The sequence below is a fragment of the Otolemur garnettii genome, unplaced genomic scaffold (assembly GCF_000181295.1).
Source record: "Otolemur garnettii isolate 467f Iridium unplaced genomic scaffold, OtoGar3 scaffold00017, whole genome shotgun sequence".
Classification (NCBI taxonomy): domain Eukaryota; kingdom Metazoa; phylum Chordata; class Mammalia; order Primates; family Galagidae; genus Otolemur; species Otolemur garnettii.
In genome coordinates, this window is record NW_003852412.1 from 17902503 (window position 1) to 17928639 (window position 26137).

At 37.3% G+C, this 26137-nt stretch overlaps 1 protein-coding gene across 2 annotated transcripts in view; it reads right to left on the reverse strand.

Moving 5' to 3' along the window:
- Positions 1-26137, reverse strand: part of EDIL3 (EGF like repeats and discoidin domains 3) — a 430053-nt gene that overhangs the window by 148811 nt on the left and 255105 nt on the right. For both annotated transcript variants that reach the window (XM_003785962.2, XM_003785963.2), the window contains one exon: positions 22407-22520. In XM_003785962.2, the coding sequence (XP_003786010.1) occupies positions 22407-22520 (114 nt within the window). The remainder of the gene's footprint in view (positions 1-22406; positions 22521-26137) is intronic.

Consider the following 26137-nt stretch of genomic DNA (forward strand, 5'->3'; position numbering starts at 1 on the left):
GCAGACGCGGCCACAGTCCCAGCTGTGAAGGTGGGCGCGCAGACACGGCCTTTCCTTTCCTTACCTTTGCTGGCCCTTCCCACATTCCTGCAGAGCCCCCCCCGCCGCCCCGTCAGCCCCTGCTTAGCACACTGAGAATAATCACCTTCTAAGGACGCAGAATGAAATTCCATTGGTGGTGTTTGTTTCTCTCCACACCAGAGTCCGCTTCTTCGTGAACTTCACAGGCTCACAGTAATCTTGCTTAGGGAACGGGTCATTGTAAAATGGTCAAAATCGTTTTTTAAAAGTAAGTTAAGCTTATTTGGACGGCACAGGAAATACATGCGTACCTTAGAGAGAAGGCCGTCTCTGTATCTGATGGGCAACTTAGCTTAGATAAATAACAATTTTCTTCACGGTGGTGAGGACGGTGATTTTGTGATATGTGACCAGGAAAACTCTCCCCCCACCCCCCACTCTATTTAGAATGACATCCTATTATTTTCCATATTGAAAAGCTCAGAAGATGTCCAGGTTAAATGATCAGGAACAACTATTTGTGCATATTTTTTCTCTTAGATATAAACTTCTTAAAGGCAGAAATCATGCAGTTTGCATTACTTTTGTTTCCAAAGCACTTAACATAGACCTTGCAAATTGGCAGTCCTCAATATGGTGGGTTAGAGTAAATTAAAACAAATCATCACTTCTTGGAATGACTTCTCTTCCTTTTTTAAAGTCAAATTAATCTTCTGAATGCAGATGTTATCACTCTAAAGATTCAACAGAGTGGATGGGTCTTAAAGTCAGAAATGCTTCTGTGGTAGATTGCTTAAAATACATAAAAATCAATTCTTTTCTTCCTCTTCTTCTTGGAAGTAGCAGAAAAATAATGTTTGGAATGATGACTTTTAAAAAGTTACAAATTTAATGATCAGCTATCTAGCTATTTTTCTGTAAAACATGTGTTATCTCAAGTCAGTTATGATATGTTATCAGTTTACGTTAATTGTTTTGAATTCAGGGGAAAAATAAAGCCATGAATAAGCTAAACTATAATAGGAAATTATTCATATTTCCCCAAGCTGATTTCTGAGCATACTGAGGAAGAATGACGGTGTTAGAATTTAAATAGCAGGGTTTAGGGACTTGGCATTCAAAGGCCAAAATGCTTATTGACGTCATTCACAAAAATGGACAAAATCTCATGCCATTATGATTTTACCACAGTCAACAGAGCTGCGCTAGGACAACAGAAGAGAAGGTTTCCATTTGCTTTAGGTGCATTCATTCAAAGCAAAAGAGTAGACGGGTGTCAGGCGCTAAGTGCGCTTTTGCAGCCAGGCAAGATTTCAGTAACTTGGAGTTAGGCTTCCACTCAAGCTGCATAATTCATCTTCCACCAACTACGGAGATAAGAGCATAGTTGGATGAAATATTTGTCTGAATAGTCAAAAGTTTAAAAGTCAAAAACCTAAAGACGGATACCTGTTCTTAGCTTTCTGACACCGTCTATCCATGCACAGGAAAGAGCTAAAAGGGGTATAATGCCAAGGTAAGACGCTGAAAAAAGGGATTCAGTTGCTGGAAGGAACATGAGCAGAATAGCAAATGTAAATATTCCAACAGTGCCGCGCAGAAGACACGTTACTATGCTTTTAAGTTATTTGCATCTTTAAGATTTTTTAGCCAATGTATATCAGGATAAATGCCAAAAAGCATTGCCTCTGATGTTGTGTTATAAAGAAATATTACTGGCAGGCCAGACATTGATGTTTATTGGAGAGATAAATCACAGCCCCAAACTCAATTACCAGCTACACCTAGCCATTTTTTCCCCTATACAATGTGGTTAGACTTTTCTTCATACTGAATGTTATCTCAGGTCAAGTACGAAATCTCACTGTGCCAGAGGTCAAAAGAAATCCAGGAGATCAAACAGCAGACCACTGCTGATGGTCAGGTATTGCATAATGAGCCTTCTCTGATACTAGAACCCTTTGGAAAGCTGTGGAGCGAACTGCAGAGAGTAAAATCCACAGCTGGAAATGCGTGGTAGAAAATTTGCTCCTTTGAATTCTAGAGACATCTACATTATTCCTTCACTCTTAAAAAGGTAAGAAAGTGTTTGTCACTTAGAAAATAAAGAAGTAATACCTGTACAATCAGAAATGTATTAGGGTTGAACAAAGACCTAAAAATTATTTTCAGTAATTTTTGTCTGCTTTCCAAGGGACGACTTCACCTCTGCCCAGTTTCCTCTGTCCAAATTAATAGGGAAGAATTCCTGATAATACGCATTTACTAACTGAACCGCCCTCCAGACGAATGCACCACAATGGGCACATGCAATGCTATAGGATATTATGATTGCAATGGCTTTGGTAGTCCAGAAAAAAAATAAATCAACATAGAATTTTAAACATAATAAATGTAAAGCTACTAAAACAAAAACTACTTTGCCAATGTTGTAGAAAGAACATTTTAGGAAGATTTAATAGAGTAACAATTTTATTACAAACCTGTAGAAGCTGAGCCCACTTTTCATACATTATCTCTTATTCAATAGAGACTCATACGGAATGTGTTTTATAATGTAATGAATATGGATCAGCCCTGAAATAGGAAACTTGCCTTCTACTTCTTTTCAATTTATATATGTAATAATAAAGTAGATCCTGATATCCCATGCAGTCTGGGTTCAATATTTATTTTTATTGAACAATATTTGTAGGAAAAACAAATTTGTTTCAGTTTTACTAATAAAGCATGCATATATTTTAGATGAGTGTAGGGATTTAAGAATCTTAAATCTGGATTTAAATCTTCTGTTGCTGAAGTGAGTATGGCACATTATCTATGCTCAACAAAGTATCCACAGTGGGATAAATTGTTATTTTCTGATATGGTGCAACAGAATACATTATTGCTACTGCTGTAAGGTGAATACATATATTTCTTATAAACTTATATTAAACATATATGACAAATACAGAAATTTAAACTAGGAAGAATTCTAGGCTTGCTCATTAGGAACTTGTAAATTTTGAAAAATATCCACAGCTAGGAATTCCATGCTTTTCTTGGGCTTTTAAAGATCAGAGAAATTAAAGTTTCTTTCATTTTGGAATTTAAAAAAAGACTAAGTTCTTCAGAAGCCTGCCAATGTTGGATAGCTCACCACTCTACTACACTTATTTATAATAAGATTAACTGGGTAGGGGCCATAACATCATAAACATAAAATGATTCATACTCATTTACACAAAATGAATCAGCAGAATTAATTTCACTTCTAAACTGTCCTGTATACTTTAGGAAAATAGCCACTTGATTTCCTCAGAAATCATTCTTTCTAGTCACATATTTCAAAAAACAATAAACATCATTATTTTCTAACTTAAATGTCATATGACACAGCAGGATATAGTCACTATTTTTACTATAAAGGGAAGATAAATTGCATACAAATACAGAGAGAGAACCCAGGATATAAATTTATCTTTCTATTAGTTGAACATTTTTGTTCAATTACCTAAATCCTCTTAAACTATATATAAAATAAAAATGTATAAATTGCTCAGGCAGAGGGTTAAAACAATACATCCTTGGTGCCTTAGTATTTGGAAAAGTTATCAACTCAGCTAAACCAAAGTTGCAAAGATAAAAAGAAAATAAAAATACTCATTTTATATTTCTAGATTTAGAGGTGCACGACTACTTCAGATCATACAATCTGCAAACACAGGCAATTTATTTGAAATACAACTAAGGTAATAGTTGGTATGATATAGTGGCAACTTGTGATGAGTATAGGCACCAGTTTCCATCATATCAGTTTATCAAAACTGTCATTCACTGAACGTTTGGTTAAGGGCATCAGGGCAAGTTCCAAAAATTTCTGCTCTAAACAGATCCCTGAACAAAAACTGTATGCTACTTCATTGAAGAATTTTGGCTTATGAAGCCAGAGAGATGTTGAGTTTCAATGCATACACCACCCACCCTGACAAGCTGTGTGGCCTCTGGGAATTTGGTTAATCTCTCAGCAGCTCCAGATTAATCAAGGGTTTACAAATTTTACTGCACATTAGAATAACATGGAGCTTTAAAAAATTCCAATGCCCGGAAGCATCTCATACAATACCCATCTGAATATCTTGGGGCAGGAGCAAGATATCTGCCTTTTTAAAAGTTCTGATGATACCAGTGTATCCCATAACACAGGACCAATGTATTTGAGGGAAACCAACATCTCTTTATTCCCTAGAGTAGAAACAATCCGTGGTTAGCACCTAGTCAACTCTATGGCAACTAATATGCCCTTAGTAAATGGTAGTTCTCATGATGCTGTTTGTTATAAAACAAAAGCAAGAGATACAAAGTCATGGGTGGGAGGGACAGACATCTACTTTTGCTACCTAGAGAACCATGGTTTAAACATATGCCCCTGGTTCAGCCAGGCTTTACATGCATTCACCTCTTATCAGAGAAGTAAAAAAAAAAAGAATAGAACATCTATTCCCATTTCCCATACAAAACATTCTTCAATAAAAATCTGAAATACATACATAAGCATAATTATTAATCATGAGCTGTGACTGAAAATGATTCAAACTATCGTGTCACTTGGCATCTCCTTAATACCACATTCATCATCAGTTATTTCTGTCACCAAAGCATTCAAATTGTCAGATAAAACTCTTTGCCTGGGGGAAATATAAATTATGGCTTCCTGTAATGAATGAAAATGAAATGATCCCCCACAGTGTATTGCCAGACTGGCTGGAAATAAAAATAACTAATTAAATAATCTTTTTTTAAAAACAGGTCTGTGTCTGGCAGGCACTTCTTTTCACTGTGGTAAAAACCAGGGCTCTCCTATGGAAAAATCTCATATTAACACTGTGACAAATCACATTACACCTCTGAAAAGCACCTCAATAATTGAGATTTTTTTTTTTTACTCAATTTCCTATCTGAGTCATCCTATCTTCAGGATACGTGGAGAGGAAGTTTTAGCTGCTGGCTATTTTGTGAGGGCAATCAAAGAAATCTCATTTCCTCACGTTCATAACCAAGAGTAAAGTAACAAACCATTTCCCCCTAAATTGAGTAACACCAGGTTCCTGTATCTTCAGCATATCCTTTTCTTTTTCATCTTGACTTGTTCCAATCAATATGGAAGAATATTCATATTCATGGTTTCAGATTTCTAAGGACTTAATGGGGTGTACTGGGGAAAAAATCATGAAATGCCCTCTAGCATCCAGCCAACTCTTCATGAGAGGTATGAAAACCAGGCACGAATAGCAGTCTCTTATGAAGTGTTATATAAAGAAAGCAAACTGAAGAGACAGTTTCAAAAGAAATGAAATGTGTGATATATTCAGGAAATGTAAACTTCCCCACCAGGGTTGTCAAAAGCTCACGGTAACTCTGGGAGGCTGAGGCAGTTGGATCGCCTGAGCTCAGGAGTTCAAGACCAGCCTGAATGAGAGCGAGATTCCATCTCTAAACAATCATCAGGCATTGTGGTGTGCACCTGTAGTCCCAACTACTTAGGAGGCTGAGGCAAGAGATTAGCTTGAGCCCGAAGTTTGAGGTTGCTGTGAGTTATGATGATGCCATAGCGCTCTACCCAGAGTGACAGAGTAAGACTCTGTCTCAAAGAAAAAAAAAAAAGCACATGATAAAAACTTCAGGTAGTACAACGTACAACGAAACATTCAGGCTTATTCGTTCCATATATAGCAGGTGGCTTACATTTTAGTACAGAAGCCAACAGACTAACAAATATCTACTTGACGTCTCTAAAGGGCTGACTGGTTACTCTTCCTTCACTCTTCATCTTCCGTTTCCTCATGTCATCAACCTGGCTGAAGCCTCGCACTACGCTGACCACTGGCTGAAGAGGGATGGACAGAAGGAAGTTTGGTAAAACGCCACTTCTCCAAAGACTGTCACTTACAACGCTTGTTAACAGAACACCTGGAGGTCTGGGATCTGCTCTTTACTCTCTCACTCCACACAGACGCTACAGCATGGAAAGCTTGTCTGAAAAGCTAATTGTTTCCCTCTCTGTCATCATGAATTACTTCTCTACAACTAAAAATTCCACTTTTAACTATAAAATTAGAAATAGTCAATAAAATTGGAAAGTCTCTTTGCTTTTCTATTAATTTTGTTCCTGGGAATAGCAAATGCCATCCTGATTGGAGGATAAGTTTTTATTATCAAGAGCATTAGAAAACAAAGATGGTTCAGCCATGTGAACCAGAGGAACACGTCCTTATACATGACCACTTGTCATGAGGAAATGTCACAAGTGTGATATTATAATGCTTTGCTCACACACTCTGAAAGCTGTTAGGGGTTAAAAATATTAAAGACTATGTTAAAAATATAAATACGACATCAGTGGGGAATATGAAGTTTCCTGCTAAAGAACCATGTCTCTAAAATACCTGCAATTTCAGTGGAAGGTTACCACTGAATTTCCACTTCTATGTACCGAGAAGTGACAGAGACAGTGGAGAGGGAGCTACTACAACCTCACAAGTAAATCAAGTTGTTTTAATAATTTGAGATTATATTATGTTGCAATCTACAGCACGTACTGTTTGTATATAATAAAATCTTATTAAAGCAGTGGAGCTGCTGCAGTCATTCCCCTCGGGGTGCGTATAGCCTGAGTGGTTCTTAAGAAGCTGTTGGTGTTTGCAATCTGTTAACTTTGCACCATGAACTTAATCTAGGCCTGTCAGAATCCTCAAAGGAAAGTCACTGTGTGCACACAGGAAGGAAGCGGGGTGCTCACACTGCACCTGTGCAGACCCCAGTGCATTCCGCATTCTGCTCCTTCTTTAACTTATCACATGGGAGGCTCCCCTGATGCCAATATCAGTAGAAATTTTTTTTATCAAGGTTACTAACTATCTTTATTAATAATCTGCAACATGCTACCTGTTTGTGACCATAATTCTCTTTGTTGCATCTGTGAAAACATTGATTTAGTGCCTTCTTGGACATATAGAAGAAATAAAATTTCTTTTGAGTCCCAAAAAAAAAAAAATAATAATCTGATCTAAACCCTCCAACTGTCTTGTTTCATTACTACCCATGTAGTGGCTGAGAGTGAAATATACAAACACTGATAAATGATTCAGAAGTGCCTGAAAAACATCATGAAACAGCACAATTAACTCTTAAAAGTCAAATGGTAAATAAACATTAGCACTAATTTAATGATTAAATTCTGTGTTGAATTTCACTGTTTAAATAATTCTCCCATTGCCCTTTCTTTCCTCTTCTGGCCTAAGTCCTGCTGCAGCTCTGTGTCTCACGGCCGGTACTGCTGCCCCTGCTTCCTCAACTGAGTCTTCTTCATTGATCCTACACACTGAATTCAGAATAGATTCTGAAAATCTGACCATTTCCTTCTCCCGGTAAAACATTTTTCCCCCAATCCTCAGAAAAGAAAGGTCATCTTCTTCGCTGCTTGAAATTTACCTTCCAGAAATATCAAACTCCAAACCTTAGACCCAGTTTTGCTTAGTTGGCAGTGTATGAAATATCTTTCAGGTCATGACCCTAGAATTTTCTTCCCTGTTCACTTTTCCCCAAAGCTAAGTCAATTTTGCTATTAGTTGGATCCACAAAGACTCTGTGTACTTGTATCATAGATGACATTTGGCATTAAAATATGCTTTATGTGCATTTACGAATTTATAAATTTGTCTTCAACTCAAATTATAAATTCTCCAGACAAAAGTTACATCTGTCCGTTGGGTGCATTGGCCTTTTCCCTGCATCTTTGATAGTGTCAGATAGTAATAGCTGCTCAGAATCATAACTGATCTATTCAGCAGAGGATAACACAATGGAGAATCTTCCCCTGTGGCACGGTTCCCTATCTTGCCTTGCATTTTACCTGTTCTCACGTCAAGTTCACTTCATCCTTCTATATATCTTCCAATATGTTTTTCTCTTGAAACTAAGAGAAATAACATTTAATCATTCTGATTCCCTTCAGGACCATCAGAGGTGTCCAACTGGGGGCCCATGGGCTGCATGTTGGTTATTCAAGGCCTGTTTTGCTTATCTGTGGTGCTGGACATTGCAAAAATTATGCAGAAACTATTTTTTTACTCATCAGTTTTTTACTCATCAGTCTCGGAAAGAACTCCCTGAAAAATACAAACGGAGCCTGCACATATTTATTGCAAAGAAATAAAAAACAGGCATTTTAGACTTAAAATAGCCCCATCAATAGTATTTTTATTTCTTATTTTAACTGAGGCAACTTAGGCTTAGAGAGGTTAACCGTAGTATCACAGAGCCAGGGATTGGATCCAGATGTATCTATTCCCAATGAGTCATTGTACACATTGGGAGATGAGGGTCTAGGTATGATCTGTTTGCTGCATATGCCTTTGGGGGTATGGAGAAGCTCTAAAAAGTTATCAGCAGGGCAGGTGGCCATCAAGTTTTTAAGGGTATAGAGTAGCAGGGGACTTTCAGCCATGGCTTGTGGACTGAACATTCAATATAGACTGTTACTCATTCAACATTTAATACATATTTCTTGAGTCTCTTCTTTGTGCAAGGCAGAGGTATAACATTTCATATTTTAGTCAGCTGAAAGTGAAAGTGACTTTACAGCTGAGGGTAGCTTAGTAGAAACTACTTTGAGGTTAGCATCATTTTATAACTAAAGATTCATAGAAAAGGAATATTGCGAGCTGCCTACCTCAAGGCCTTCTACGGCTTTATTTCTCTCCCCCTCACTGTTTATTTTCTCTATGCAATGTAACAACCATTTTCATATTTCCTCTTAAAAGAAAGTCTATTATGGCATAGTGCGCTCTTCTGGGTTTAAGAAAACGCCTCAGGATAATCGTGGAGGCAATAATTTTCAACGCTAACATCTTCAGACATGAAATTAGCATGTGGGCAGTTATCACAAGATTTGTCTACCTTAAAATAAAAAGGTAAAAGTTTCTGTCTAATTTCCAAAATGTTTATCATTAATTTATCATGGACCTTGTGTTCTAACACAGGATTATTTTTATAGTTGCTGTTCATTTCTGCTTCTTATAGCTCTGTATTTTAGCTATACAACAATCCTTACAATGAATAAGAAAACAAATTAAACATCCATAAACTTGGATTTTCCTGGTATACTTTCCTTTTCTGTTATATCTATTTTAATGTTGATCCAAAGTTCATTATTTGTCATGTCAGATTAGAAAGCTTAAGTGTGGGGAAAAGAAATCGTTCAACTATGTAATGACTCCCCTTATCTTGCAATCATTCTAAAAGTTAGTTTTGACTACCAGTTCTCATAAGCATGACTAACTGGTAACATGAATTAGTAAATGGAACATGATTATGCAGGTTTAACCTCTATCTAGTACTGTCTTGTTAAGGGGAAACACACACACACAATTAATTTCAGTCACTAATAAAAACAGGATAAAATCTGACCAACCAGACGTAAGGAAGACAGTTTAGAAAGAATGAAGTTAACACTCTGTAAATGTTATATACACAGCCTCTGATGGTGTGTTACATGGATCTAAGCAAACTCCCATTTCAGAATCAAAGGAAATAATTTTTTAGTCTGCAAATACTCTCTTTAAATTATACAATACTTTTAATCTTGCTTATAAATATTAATAGACACTTCAAACAAGTAAATGCCACCAGTTTTCCAAGTGGAGTATCAGAAGTGCTCTCACCCTCTGCTAAGTGGCACAGTGATACTGGGTAGCTGGAATCTGGTGCATAACTGTGCCTTAGAAAACTAACATTTTTTTCTGTTGGCCTATCAATTTCATAAAACTGAATTTTATATATTACTTTGTAATATTTTTGGGCTAATGATGCTGTCACCCATGGTACCTAAAAACGTTGTACTTTTTATGATTAGCCCAGAAACCAGAAGGACACAGTCAGTAGCTCTGTGGGGACTTTTGTAGTGTTTTGTATGATGAATTGAGCTCCCATGATAAAATCCACCTGACTATTCAAAAGGTTAAATACACAAGAAAGCTGGTATTTTCCTATGGTAGGAAGAAGCTGAGAGCACTAATGAGTAAGTTGTTTTTGTTCTTAGGTGCACTTATCAACTGGCTGCTTCTCTGAGCATTAAAAGTAATCTGCTCATGCATAATCCACTGGACTACTTGTTATTCATGAAATGAAGCCAGTGCTAGTGAAAGTACTGTTATAATTGAGGATTATTTTTAAATTTAAATTCATCATTCATACAGAGAAGCAGAGCAAAAGTATACGGAGAAGCAAAAATTCTGAGCCCATGCGACCTGGAAACAGGAATAGGGAGAGGACGGGAAAGCCAGGAGTGAACCTGAGTCCTGTATGGAGAAGCCTTCATCACCGTGGGGTTCACGTGGAAACCTGGAGATACCCTTCTGCTCACACAGATAAACTGAGAAGACTTGTTTTCTTGGAGTCAAAAAATTTCACACGAAAGTACAATCAATGCACTATTTCAAATGTCTTAAAATCAAGGATTACGTGTCTCATCTTTTGATATTTTTCTGAAAGGGAGCTGGATGGAGGTGGAGGAAACTGGTCTGCTCAACCGGGAAGTCTGCAGGGCCCAAGAGCACGTGGGTATGAAGGAACCTGGGCAATCAATGGCCAATCGCAAAGGGCAATCCTTCCTGCAGGCAGAGAGGCCAAGGGAAGACTTGCAGCCAATTTCAAATGCAGTGTTTCCCACCCTGCCAGCCTTTGTCTCCTTCATGAGAGGGACCCACTTCTGACTCTCTCTGGAAGTGCTCTCACCTTTCTCTTTGTCACCCTGAAACCTGCGCAGGTGACTTTTGCTTTCCATCCACACTGCCTGAGCCGCTCCAGTTTCATTTTCAGTTTCACTCACTTTTGCTTTCCGTTACCACCTCCTCGGTTGAACTTTCTAGCTCCACCAAGTAATGGAACCACGTCAACTGGGTTCAGGAGATCGGGACCCCGCCCCAACAGTACCAGCATCTAGCGTATTTTTGCCACAGTGTGACTGGTAAGTGTGTTAGATCACAAGTCCCCTCCTCTTTAGGCCAATCCGACTCCTGAAGTCTGTGCAAACGTAGCTCCTTTAAAGAAAGGTCAGTTAAATGACCGAGTCACACACATCTGGAAAACGTGCACCTTTTAACGTAACTCTCGGTAATATGAACTCAGTGACCAGAAAGGAGCTAAACTCAAAAGCACAATTATTAATTATGTGCTCAGTGACAGTGCCATGATGCTTTAAAACTGATGTGCAGGCTGACCAACAATATCCCCAACAGATAGAAGCTCCCCTCCCCATGCCCCCGGGGAGGAGGGGTCTCCGTTACTTGGTAGATGAAACGATGACTTTGAACAACTGGCATTTTTCAGTTAACTCATACACAAACTGCATTATTCTAAAGATTCTGTGTATAAGATATTAGAAAGCCAAATAAATCAAATATGAACTTTTACATAGATAATAACTAGTTATAAGCAAATCATGAAGGTTTTAGTAAAAGGCAGACTGAATAGGCTCATTTTAAGACCACAGGCTCTGGGCAGGGGTGACAGGGAAAGGGGTATTGAGGGGCTTGTTCTTTAGTTTATCTCATTTCCTTTTTATTTTAAATATGGGTTTGAGTCCACAGGGTCAGAAACTTGGAGTACATCACCTCCCTACAGGTTACAAACTTTCTAAATCTGCACTATTGCCAAGAATCAGGAATGGGTTCAATAAAAACTCGGTTCTGCTAGTGAAACGTCTGTAACACGGTGACAGGCACCGTGCTCTTCCCACGATCACCGTCAGCTATTTTATCTACATGTTTTTAGACCCATGTTGAGCCAGAGAATAAAGCTCAGCAGAAAGGCCAGGATTGGGCATTTCATGAAAAGAACTCATTGATAAATTTCATCTCCAAAATCTTCATTATGTAGAGGAGAAAATAGCTTTTGAAACAGACAGTTAACTTGCGTTTCTGAACCTTTTCTACAGCATGGGCCCTTTTGGCAGTCCGGGAAAGTATAAAGATCCTTCTCAGAACAATGCCTTTCAGTGCGTGCAACAAAATAAAAAGAAATTGGAAGCAATCATCTAAATATTTTAATATGTGCGCTATTTCAATGAATGTGCTTATGTATTAACGCACTAAATAAGTAGTAATGGCAGGTCTAACACAATCTTATATTAGTAAAAAGATAAATGATACATTTAGACATTTGTAACAAGTGTAATGTATAATGAAAATATAGATAGTATCTGTTAGTGACAAAGTCATAGTATTGCAGATTGGTTGTTGACTATATTTGTGATGGACAGGGACTCTGAACTTTAGGCACTCATTTTATTTTAGTAAAAGAAACGTAGGATTTTTGTTTGACCCTCAAAGAACACAGACACTTCTTCCATCCCTTCCATACTCAGTGCTGAAACCCTTGTGTCAAGCACTTAAAGAGAAGGCCTAAGAAAGTGCTTCCATGAATCCTCGTAGAAAACTGCCTATGTTCTGCTAAACTGGAAACTACGAACAGCAGTGAAACCCAGGAATAATTATGCAGGAAAGGACACGGCATTACTAAGTTACTGCACAGTTGGTCTCAGGCACCAAATAATCATTTTACGGATGTTTAAAAAATTGTGTGTCCTCCCGAGTGTACCACAGAAAACATAAAGTGAATTTCATTTTGAACAAACCACCACAAATATCTCTGGATTTCTCAGAGCTAAGGGCTGTGGTTTCAATTTCTTGGTGTTTTATAGTTAGATAATAGTGCTGAGTATTTATAGGCTTCCTTATGTAACTAGAGTTCTATCCATTTTTCTTGTCAGAATACTTTATTTTCTGTCCCTGCTCCTGTTTTCCTGGAATTTTAGTATTGGATTTACTGACTTTGCTCTGGCTCAACTTCTTTTTATAGAACTATATTCCTCAAGTTCAATTTATTTTTAAGTTGGATACTTTATGTGTCCATTCCCTTTAGGGCTCTAAAAAGAGTGTGTATTATTGACCAGATAAAGCTATTAAGGTAACTATTATGAAATTTATTTTTAGGTCCTTGGTCACCTTAATGGCTCTTTGGGGTTTAAGATACGCTCAGAGTAGAGAGGGCCATAACCTGGGAGGAGCAGTCTGTGACTATTATTTCTTTCTCGGCACCTGCTCTAACAGGAATCCTTGCAGTCCTGTATTCTCTGCCACCCCCACAATTCTGTAAGAGCCTGTAATGGTTTGAATTAAAAAACCTTTTCTCAGGGCTCTATTTCTTTGACCAGCTCCTGTTCTGGAAACAGTTTTTCCTTGCTCTAAGTCTATATAATCCTTCTTATTTCTTAGATGATTTATTCATTTATTATTTTTGTACCTGTGGAAATAACACTCCTTTCTTTACCTACCTTAAACTCTGTCCTTAGCAATTTTATACTCCCTACTCTTTTTACTCTCTCCCTCAGCAATGCCATCCAATCTTATGACACTCATTCTTATCTGATCCCTAAATCCGAATCTTCGTAACAAATGCTTCCAGGAGCTGATATCTGCATTTTAATAACTAGCTGTACTACCTTATCGAGATGTCCCAATCACACCTAAAATTCTATCTGTCTAAACAGGGAAGAAGTCTGACGTGCCCCTCTCCTTCAGGTGATGGAGATAGCTTTGAAGATGAAACCCAAAACAGGTACTAGGCTCTCTGTCTGACATGCTGCTGGAAAACATCACTCCCAAGTGTGTTGATACAGTTAAAAACTGCAGCTAGGGTTGTACCAGTTGCTGCTGTCACTGCCAAACTTAGCTTCATGGTTGCCATTAAAATTGTACTGCAACCATTTAAAACCCATGAGAGCTCAGGAAATCATGCCAACATCTGGAAAACTGTGCATATTCCGTGACAGATCAGGCACCATCAAAATTCTTTCCTTTCTCCTAACTGAGAAAGGCATTTATCTCTGCTGTTGAGTGGTCTGATAAAAGCAGAAATCGCTGGGGTTTGTGCCTGGAATTTCCCCATTATAAGACAACCATTTCAGCCTGTCAGGCCCCCATATTGACTGTCAGCCCCAAAATTTCACATGACTACCCCCAATATGTCACATGTGTAGAGGATAATGACTGGCCCACAAAATGCATTTTAACCATGTGCCAACTTTCCAGTTCGGGAATGACTTCTTCTCTGTTAATTTCCTAACTTTTACATTGTACCTACTTTACTTGGGTTCCCTCTTTTATCCAAGGGTAAGAGCTGAGGTGATGATTGAAAAGACTGATATTTTCAGTCTAAGAAAGAATGCAATATTTTTCAATCATCCACTAGAGTTCTAAATTTTGTGAGTGCTAAATCGAGTTATGGTGTTCTCAAACCTCCTTGATCTCTGAGTAGTTCATCTTTCATTGTCTTTGAACTGGGAAATATTAGAGCAAATTTTAGCCTGGAGAATAAATGCAAAACTGAATTATAATCCCTGGACATACACAGTTTAGCCTATAAAGGGAATGTTGAAATTATTTGAAAATCAACAAGGTCTTCATGGATGTTTCAGTATTATTTGCAATCAAAAACAAAACTTCATGTAATGAGAATCTGATTCAATCTGGTGGAATAAGGACTTATTTGATAAGTCTTAAAGGGTCTGTTTGAGCATTGTGCAGCCACTTCTCTTCTTTTCCTTTATTACATTATCACTTTAAGGTACAGTAGTTGAACTTTCAGTGTCATAAGTCTGTACAAAACTATGGGGTAACATTTGGAAAAATATACCCTGAGGCCATCATACATTGGAAAAAAAGAGGAAAAAAAAAAAAAAAGAAGATCCAATTCAGCTTTGTCACTGACTCAGTTTTTTGTGTTTACTGTTGGAAAGATTTCATCCTGCAGCAGTCATGTCGGAATCATTTTTCTTTTACGAAAGCTATTGATATACTTGTACCATATATTGTTTTGTTTTGTTTTGGTAGGGTGTAGAACATTTGAAAGAACATGAGATATTAAGTTAAAATAATTATATACATTCAGCAGGTATTACATTTATCTCTCTTGTATTTAATATTATATAATTAATTCTGAAGATAAAACTTTTATCAACCCATAGTCAATTCTTTTGTTGTTATTTATGTTCACAAAAAGTGGCAGCCTGAGGTGAACTTTCTTCTGTCTCACTGGAGTTCTGGATTAATTTCTATTTATTTTAAGGAAAGTAGATTAATCAAATTAAATTAGTCAATGCTTTCAAAGATGAATATCACTACCAAATTACCATGTTCAAATTTTTAAAACAGAAATGATAGATAGTATATAGACTAGAACTGAATTAAATTTAAATACATATTTTTCTTTGTTTCTCTTTGATTTCTTATTGCATTTACAGATGTTAAAGTCTGTGCTGTTGTTTTTAAAAAATCCCTGGGGGCTGCACAAAAATACAGTTGATAAGATGGATATTAATATATAAATACTGTCACGGACTGGTCATGACCCCAAAGTGAACATTTAGGACTCCACAATGTTAAAACCAAAAAGATAACACAGCTCAAAGTGGCATCTCATGATGTTTAAACAGCAATCTTAACCCATCAACTAAATATTTGTTTCTTAAGACAAAGGATCTATTTATTCTTGAGGATACTGTCCTCTTTGTAAAGCTCTCATCTCTACCACCCTCCTTTTTATCTAGGAACCTACTAATTATATATAAATTCTTCTGGCCTCACCTCACATATACATCCCTAAACCTGTCCAAAAGAAGCGTCCCTATGTCCCTATCATACTCCCCCTGCTTTGCCTTCATATCACTTAACATGTCTTATAATTAAATATTGTTATGATTCTTGTTTTTCTCTCCTATTAATCTGTATACTCTATGAGAATAAGAATGGGATTAATTTTAATTACTATTGTCACAACAGTAGAAAGTGGCTACTATTTAATGGAACTTGGTGAATAAATGAATTTATTCATATATGTTCTAAAAATGTGTGTAAGTTACTCTAAGAAAAGAGGTGCATTTGTCCTTATTTACAATTTCTTTCTTTACAAAATGTAATAGGTAAATCTTGAGCAATAAAACGGATATTACATATTTATTCATCTAGTCTATTAAATACCTTAGTCATTTTCACTAAGTATATACAAATGTACTTGATAGTACACACTCATATCAAAAGAAAGAATATATATGGATGCCTGCATAGTATTTATTATCTATGCCTAGGTACTTGCAAATCCTAGTTCATTTATAATGATGGCTTAAAGGGTTACACCTGCTCAAATAATGATGATAAAATATTAATTTATAATTTTCAAAATATAATTCATATGTGTCATCTTTTGTTCTTATGTGATAAATAGAATAATGAGCTATAGAATTAGCTATAATTGTTTTATTGTATTAAATTTAAAAGCTGGTTAATTTTCACATTAGAAAATATCACTTTAGGCTCGGTGCCTATAGCTCAACCGGCTAAGGCGCCAGCCACGTACACCTAAGGTGGCGGGTTCGAATCCCCAGCCCGGACCCGCCAAACAACAATGATGGCTGCAACCAAAAAATAGCCAGGCGTTGTGGTGGGCGCCTGTGGTCCCAGCTACTTGAGAGGCAGAGGCAAGAGACTCGCTTGAGCCCAGGAGTTGGAGGTTGCTGTGAGCTGTAATGCCACGGCACTCTACCCAGGGGGACAGCTTGAGGCTCTGTCTCAAAAAAAATCACTTTATCATTAGTCAAAGATTTTAGTTTTATTTTTAACAGCACCCTCTGATATCAGGGGGGCATACGACTTCAGGGATGCTGCAGTGTATAGCTCCCTAGGTAACTACCGTAATTTCCAGCAATGATATCAGTGATGAAAACAATTTTGAGTATCATTCCTGAAATTCAGTCATGTCATATTTAAGCCCCCAGGAGGGAAATGTATATAGCTCTTGTGGACCACCCAGTGCAATAAACGAAAACAATCCAAGTTATTTTTTAGATTATTTAACTGAAGTGATAGCAATTTTCATTGCGCTTGCTCTAGTTTAAACATCACATTCTGTTAAACATACATGGCAAAGTATATCTATTCTTATGAGAAAAGGTTCTCATTCCAATTCATTATCATTTTCTTTTCAAGCTGTTTAGGAAAATAGCTATCTTGACGCTTGTGCTTATACCATTTAAAAGCAACAAGGGAATCTAAATTCGGATTTTAATTAGAAGACTTGCTGAAATGCTATTTAATACATACTATGGGAACATCGAAATGATTTTCACTTATCAATCAAAAGTAATCTCAAATAAAATAAAAAATAAAATTTAATCAAATCCCTTACGAATAAATGAAAAATAAACTGCCAAAAAGGAATAAGCTTTATGATCCCTATCTAGAAATTTAAACTGACTTAAATCAGAAATATTATTGCTTTAACCTCCTACAAATATATTTGGGAAATAATTACTGGAAAATTGCAGGCAGTTTTTTTTGCCCTCGTATTAAAAGGTTAATCATTAACAGTCGAAATAACTGCATTGTTTTGAAAATGTTCAATGGGCAATTGATTTTCATAATAATTATCCCATTATTGTGCATCAGGTCATAATAGATCGAGCTAGATATAAATTTATTCTTTATAAAGCAAAAGTTCTTAGGAGCTGTCTTAATTAAAGACATACATTATAATAAAGAATTCACATAGATAGCTATTTTTGTAATTTTTATTAAGGTAATATCTCAGCATAAACAGCTTGCTTTTAATCGCTTAAGTGAATATAAATAAACATATTTTAGTTTTTAAAATGTAGTATACCACTAATATTGAAAGTGTTTTATTTAATTGTACTGGCAAAAACAGTCCTAATATTTAGCTGACTATGGAAAGTCAAGTAAAAATAGAAGAAAGGCAGAGAAATATCTAAAATGAGCAAATATTTTTGATAATTAGTGGACAGATATCAAAATTAGGCTGTCTACAGTGAGAAAAATTCTCTCCAAAATTATTGTGTTATTTTTTCAAGGTTTGTGGTAGTAGTTGCTGATATTATGTGCTGATAATTACTTAAAATGGATGAGTAAATTATGTAATATAAATTATCAAGATGTCTGCATGCAAAAGTGGCCTAAAAAGAGAAACAAGATCTGTCTGCCTCACTTATTTTAAACCTACATGTACACTGCCACATAGAGTTATAATTCAAGTTGCTATCAGTATTTATTAAGCACCAACTAATATGACAAGATTAGATTTTACATACGGGGGGAAGCATCTTCAGAATATGTTTACAAAATGAAAAGTCAGATGAAAAATGATTTGAACACAATAAAGTCAGAAAAATCAGATTATCATCTCTATCCTTAAGGAACTCAAGGTGCTAACTTCATTGATGCATTCAGCAAATTTTTTTTTTATTCAGCAAATATTTATTGAGCATTTATTGTCTGCTGGCACTGCTCTAGCACTTATGATTTACAGCAATAAAACCTCTCCCTCCTGAGGCACACACTCTTGGGGGAACAGTCAATAATCTATAAATTAAAAATCCATAGCAGTGATTAATGCAAAGGAGAAAAACATAAAGCAAAGAAAGGGGTAGTGTGTGTTCCAACGCGCTGAGGGTTGAGAGTTCAGGGAAGGTCTCACGGAGAGGTGTTTTATTCAATGACCTATAGGAAGCATGAGGTAGGTCACAACAGAGCCTGTTACAGAAAGGGAGAAAGGGGAGAGGAAATAGGGGAAACGTTCCAGGGCAACAACATGCCAGTGTGTGCCCAGAAGCAACTAGGAGGGCAACGTGGCCAGAGCAGAGCATAGCAAAGAGAGAGTCCCTGAATTGTTACTGAGAGATGATCTGGTTGGAATCCCTTGGGCAGCACCCAGGAGACCTGTTTAGAAATTAAAACAGGTGCCTGAAATCAGATCCAGAGGCCCCAGGATAAGGAGCTCACCCTTCCTCTCACCACTGACTATTCAAATGAGCTGTGGCTTATATCTGTGACCTTTCCCGTACACAGCGTCCCAAAGCTCCTCTTCAGGGGTGCCATGTGTTAAGTGTCTTAAGAACCAGTCTTGCTTCCTCCAACTTGGGTGGGGTGGGGCTGGGGGCAGGGGACACTTGTAAGCTATAGGCTGCTCTCAGATAGCTATCTCAACTGTTCCAGAAATGCAAATCAAAACCACCCTGAGATATCACTAACCCTAGTGAGAACAGCCACATCACAAAGTTCCAAATCTACAGATGCAGGGATGTAGAGAGAAGGGAATACTTTCATGTTGCTGGTGAGATTACAAACTAATACAACCTCTATGCAAAGATATATGGAGAATCCTCAAAGAGCTTCAAGTAGACCTTTCATTTGATCCCACAATCCCATTACCAGGTATTTACCCAGAAGGAAAAAAAAAAAATTTCAGCCACTGCTATGTATTTTTAATTTTATAGATTATAAAGGCATTTGCACTAGAATGTTCATCATAGCTCAATTCATAATTGCCAAGATGTGGAATCAACTAAGTGCCCATCAATTCATAAATGGATTAATAAAACAGTGCTAAACGTACACCATGGAATACTATTCAGCCACAAAAAGGTGGAAAGTTTCTCTTTTGTTTTAACCTGGATAGAGTTGAAAAATATTCTTCTTAGTAAAGTAGCTCAAGAATGAAAAAGCAAGTATCCAAAGTACACAATAGTAATATGAAGCCAGTAAATGAACAAGTACATGCCCACACAAGAGAAACACAGTTCATTTCAAGCTTGGGGGAGAGGAGGGAAAGGAGAAAGGGGAGAGGACTGGCGTGCTCTCACCCAATGGGCACAATGTAAGGGTGCACAGCACAGCCCCCGGGATGAGGGGCTCAACCACCACTTGAACTTTACCTAACAAAGGCAAACAATGTAACCTAATCATTTGTGCCCTCATATTGATCTGAAAGTAAAAAAGAGAGTAAGAGAAGAGTCAGAGAGCGGTTAGGGAGTGAGCTGGCTGCAGGCAGGCCCTCCAAGCTTTCAGGAGCAGGACTCCCACTTCCACCCACCTGACATCAGAAGCCAGCAGAGCACCAGGGTGACAGGTGGACAGGTGGCATATGCTGACATTTTTTTTTTTTAAAAAACAGGTTCCCGCTAGCAGTGGGATGAAACAGCAAGGAGAATACTTAGAAGGAGAGAAAAGACTCCCTTTCGTAAAATTGCCAAGTTGGAGCTTTTAAGTCTTTGAAGAACTATGTGGGACCTCTTCTGCTTTACAGTGATTAAGGTCAAGTTCCCTTCTGAGTGCGTGTACGTGTACATGTGTGTACATGCATGTGTGTGCTTCTACGTGTGTGTAGCAGCGTGGATGTGTGTGTGGGAATCAGCACTCCCCGGGGAGCCTGTGTGCAGAATACAGCCACGTGGCCCAACTCTCCTTTCCCTTCTCCCTCGTTTTCTGTTCCATAGTCTTTTTTCTAAATGCCAATTAGCCTCTGCTTCTTTTTAGCATTTCAGCTTTTTCTGTTTATCTATTTTACCTATTTTCCAATTTTTCTGCTTCTTTTCTTCCATTTTCACTCCCCAAAAGGGACAGGGTAGAAACAAGGCAGGAAGAAGCAGCAGAGAGACGTGCAGAATCAGTCCAGGTTTATTCCTGGGCCTAATGTCTCTCGTTAAGAATTCATGTAAAATATAGTTCTTCTCTTCACACCATAAAGGTGATATACACACCCTTTCTTGCAACTTCAAAATATACAGAAAGTATAAAGATGAGGCCGTAACTTAATTATAGTATGATAAATATCAAATCACGTCCTGACAGGAAGGTTCTGTTCATGCTTTTTTCTATTGTAACCAATTTTATCGAATTCAAACTTATAATAATTAATTGATATTTATTGTTTATATTTATTACACATTTTCCTCAGTTTACTCATTTTTCTTTTATATTTTCTTTGAGCAGATTTTTAGTCAGTTCTATTCTTTTGTCATATCTTTTATCCTTTATTATTTGAGAGGGGTGTAAAGAATGTTTTCATTTTTAAATACATCTGTAATATAAAATACCAATAAAATGGGCTGAGCCTAATTATCCCACCAGTATAAATGTCCGTGCACAGATTTTCAGTACTAGGATAATAAGCAGCCTGTTTTTAGATCATTACTTTGTTTATATATATATATATATATAAAACTCAAATTATTCAACAATATTCCCCATTTTATTTTATAAAGATAACAGCCAAAGGGGAAGAAAGAGAGAGAAAGTGAGAAAGAAACGTCTTGCTGTGTACAGCAGAAGAGAAAGGGCCGTGTGTGCGGCGTGTGAGAGACACGCGTCGGGGATTCGTGTTTGCCTGGCTCATTTCTGAGCCATCTCACCAGCCATCTCACTTTGGAGGACACTGCACGGAGCCGGGCACTAGAGCTCTGTGTGATTTCCAGTCCTGCTGGTCACTAACCCGCTGTGCAGTCTTGGGCAGACCGCATCGCGTGGGTCTCAGTTTCTGCATCTGCATTCCAAATTTGCATAACATTGTCGTGGTGCTCAGATTGTATACAATACTCCAAAGAAGTAGCAGTGTGAAGCTTCCCTAAGTGTCAGCAATTACAAAGCTGAGTCATTCTGTTCTCACCTGCACCTGTGTGAGCCCCACTCAGCCCCATCCACTGGCGCTGGTCCTGACACCGCTTTGTCCCTGCTCTTTGTTAGCAGAGTGGCACCCTTGGCATAAACACTTCAGGTCAATGATTCCTCTGTCATTTGATCCCAAATCTCAGGACTCTGCTGACTTAGACTTCCAAGAAGACAAATAAATAGTCTGTAACGTTCTTGCTAGTGTGTGGTACGGGGGTCCTCCTTTATCTCCACCCTGTATTTGTAATAGAGGGAATCTGGTCTGAATTTACTGTCTGCATATAAGTAACAACTCTGATGGTATAAATCTAGGTCAGATACCTACTCAAAGCTAAAATGGGATGCATGGGCGAGATGGACTCGTGTATTTGAAGAGCTGTTGTCATTTTATTCTGCTCACAAGATACTACTTTGGTGCATACTGTCTGCTAAATCAGGCATACACTAAAGAATATGCATATATCAATAACATGAATAACAACAGTTACAAAATGGGCCTTTTCAACTAATTATGCACTATGAAAGCAAATGATATTGATTTGGGCTCAGATTTCATAATTGAGACCTTATAAAAAATAATGTTTTATTTATATATGGAGGATACCAGAAACATATAAGTATACATATTTTAAGAAAGGAAAAATCTGTATTGAAATTGTGATACTTAAGTAACATTGACTTCTGAAATTATAAGAGGTACAAGCTACAGTATAAAAGATTACAAATATCAGTATATATTAGTATTATAGTTTTAACACATTTTTTCCTTTTTTAAAATATGTATACATTTTTCAGCATCCTCACATACACACACACGTACATACTTACTGTATTGACAGTTTCTCCCCATAAATTCCCCTGGACACTCGCAGGAGTAGTTAGCAACCAGGTCTGTGCATATCCCACCATTCTTGCAAGGATCAGCTTCACATTCATTTATATCTGAGGAAAACAGAAAAGAGAGGGAGAAAATCACTGTTAACAAATGAATAGATAGGGGAGAATTTTAGGCATTTTAAATAAAGATAGAGATATAAAACTATTTCCTTGTGTATATGTATGTGTGTGTGATTAGTCAGTAATACAAATGCTGATTAAAACCAACGATTTATTAACCATCAAATTTTAATCAATTTCTGATAGAATTGAGAATCTGGATAAAATACCAGAAGAACTAAACCACTCTTCTAGTCTGAAAATAAATGTGAACAGTGTGGGGAAATATTCAGTGTATCCATAGAATTAAATCAAACAAATTAACCCTGATACAAAGATAAATTGGCTTCACTTACAAGATCTAGAAACCTCCCTGTAGCAACAACTGCCAATTAACACTGTCTTATTTTATCTTAATTCATTAAAATTCTAACTGACAGAGATGTTTTAGTTTCTAGATAGTTCACCTTTGATGAATACGATGAGAAGCAAATTAGAGTTAATAGCTAACGCTTGTTACATGCAAAGTATTATAAATGTAAATGATCATCACTTCCTAATTTCATTCAAGGGTTTCTAAAGTTAGGATGACTAAAAGGACTTGCTTTTGATATATTTTTATTACACCTGATTCAAAATAACACAAAAAATAAAACATTCCGCAAATTATACTAATTTCCTTTCTGATTTTGGACAATAATGAAAACAAATACGATTTTGAACACAAAAAGAAAGACTTCTTATTAAATGAATAAACCAAGCAGAGAAATACAAATAACATGTTCTTATATGCGGGAGCTAAAAAACTTGATCTCATGAACGTAAGAATAGAATAGTGGGTACCAGAAAGGGTGGGAGGAGGTTGGGAATGAAATGAAGCTGGTTAATGGATACAAACATACAGTTAAAAATAGAAAAAACAAGTTCTAATGGTTGGTAGAAGAATGGAGTGACTGTATTTAGCAAAGATGGTTTGTAAATTTTAAAGTAACTACAAGAGAGGACTTGATATAAACATATCGCATGGCTAACTACAGCCTTATAGTATAGTTTGAAGCCAGGTAAGAGAAGCTTCCCAACTTGTTCTTTTGCTTACGATTACTTTGAATATTTGGGCTCTTTCCTGGTTCCTAATGAAGTGTGGAATTATTTTTTCTAGATTTGAGAAATATGATGTCAGTATTTTGATGGGAACAGCACTGAATCTAAAATGTCCACTTTCAGTATGGACATTTTAAGAATATTGATTCTACCAATCCACGTGGGGACACGATCTGTTTTTCCATTTGTTTGTGTTACCTGTCATCTTTCACCTCTAGGGTTAAGTATATTCTGAGGTATTTTATTTTCTTTGTAGCTATTGTAAATCGTTTTGAGTCTTAGATATGACTCTCAGCTTTACTGTTACTGGTGTACATAAACGCTACTGATTTGTGTACACTGATTTTGTAACCCAAGACTTTGCTGAACTTATTAATTGATTCCAAAAGTCTTTTTAATGTTTTGTTTTAGTACAGGTAGTTTATTTGTGTGGTCCTTCAGGAAAGGCTGGTAAGAAAGTAAGCTAGAAAATGAAAGAAATTCCATAAAGTGTGGTATTGAGCAGGTTTCTGCTGTGGGCAACTAATGCTCAAATACAGTGGGGACGTCTGGGGGAGATATCTAATAGAACACTCCTCAGTGACGATGCATTCAAAGGGCCAAGGACTTGGCGTCGATCTTCACTGTCTTAGCCTACACCCAGGAACTTTAATTCCATGGCACTCCTGGCCTGCCCTATGCACTGGAAGCAACAACTGCTTGTCATAAGATGCACTGGGTATGTATCTGTTCCCTCAAATGTGTTTCTACCTATGAATTCAACCTATTTTTATTAACCATGTGTGTTCGATGCCGGGAGTCTCCTGATGGAGTCTTTGGGGTTTCTAGATATAAGATCATTTTGGGTATGAAAAGTGATGATTTGACCTCCTCTTTCCCAGCTAGCGTACACTTTATTTCTTTCTCTTGCCTGGTTGCTCTGGCTGGAACTCCAGCACTACATTGAATGTAAGTGGTGATAGTGGACACCCTTCTCTAGTTCCAGTTCTTTTTTTTTTTTTTTTTTTTCTCGCAGTTTTTGGCCAGGGCCAGGTTTGAACCCACCACCTCCGGCTTATGGGGCTGGCGTCCTACTCCTCTGAGCCACAGGTGCTGCCCCACTTGTTCCAGTTCTTACGAGGAATACGTTCAACCTTCCCCCGTTCAGTACGATGTCGGCAGTGGGTTTGTCATATGTGTCCTTTATAATTTTGAGGTATGCTCCTTCTATGCCTAACTTGTCGAGGGTTTTTTATCATGACAGGAGGGCACAGCATGATATTGGCACAAAAACAGAGAACTAGATCAATGGAACTGTACAGAAAGACAGATATAAAACTATCCACATAGAGCCAACTAATCTTTAACACAGCAGACAACAACATACATTGGGGAAAGAAGCTCTGCTGAAAAAATGCTGCTGGGAAAATCACATAGCCACGTGCAGAACAAAGAAACAGGACCCATATCTCTCACTACTCAAAAAATCAACTCAAAATGGATAAAAGACTTAAATGTAAGGCATGAAACCGTAAGAATTCTAGAAGAAAATGTAGGAAAAACTCTTATAGATATCAGCCTAGGCAAAAACTTTCTAAGACCTGAAACACAATTATAGCAGTAACAAAAATAGACACATAGGATTTGAGTAAATTAAAAAGCTCCTACACAGTTAAGGACATAATAGCAAATAGACATCCTACAAAATGGGAGAAAATATTCACAAACCATATATCTGAAAAAGGGCTAAGACCCAGAATCTACAAGGAATTCAACAAATAAACAAGAATAAACAAAAAAATCCATTATAAAAAGTAGGCAAAAGCCATGAAGTGAACCTTTTTAAAAGAAGATGGACAAATGACCAATAAACATGAAAAAGTACTTTTTGTCATCAGGGAAATGAAATTAAAACCATAATCACGTATCCCTTTTCCCCAATCAGAACAGCCTTTATTAAAACGTCCAACAACAGATGCTGGCACGGATGCAGAGTGGAAGGAAAGCTTATACACTGTTGCTGGGACAGCAAATTAGTATCTGTAGGCAGAGTACGGACAGTCCTCAAAGAACTAAAAGTAGACCTACCATTTGGTCAGCAATTCCACTACTGAATATCTAACCAAAAGAATAAAGCCCATTTTATCAAAAAGACACCTGCAACTCAAATGTTTATTGAAGCACAATTCAATACTGCAAAGATGTGGAATGAGTCCAAGTGCCCATCGATGCATGAGTGGATTAACAAAATGGGGTCTATGTACACCATGGAGTGTTACTCTGCCCCAGTGAAAGATGAACTAATACTCTTTGCGACAACAGTCTGGATGCACCTGGAGACCACTATCCCAAGTGCAGCATCTAAAGAATGGAAAAACAAACACCACACACTCATTATTAAATTGGAACTAACTGATGAGCACCCATGTGCACAGAGGGAAGTAAAAATCAATGGGAGTCAAGCAGGGGGAGGAGAAAAAGTGGGTAGGTGAAAACCTACTTAACAGGTACAATGAACACTATTTGGGCAGTGACTCAAGCAT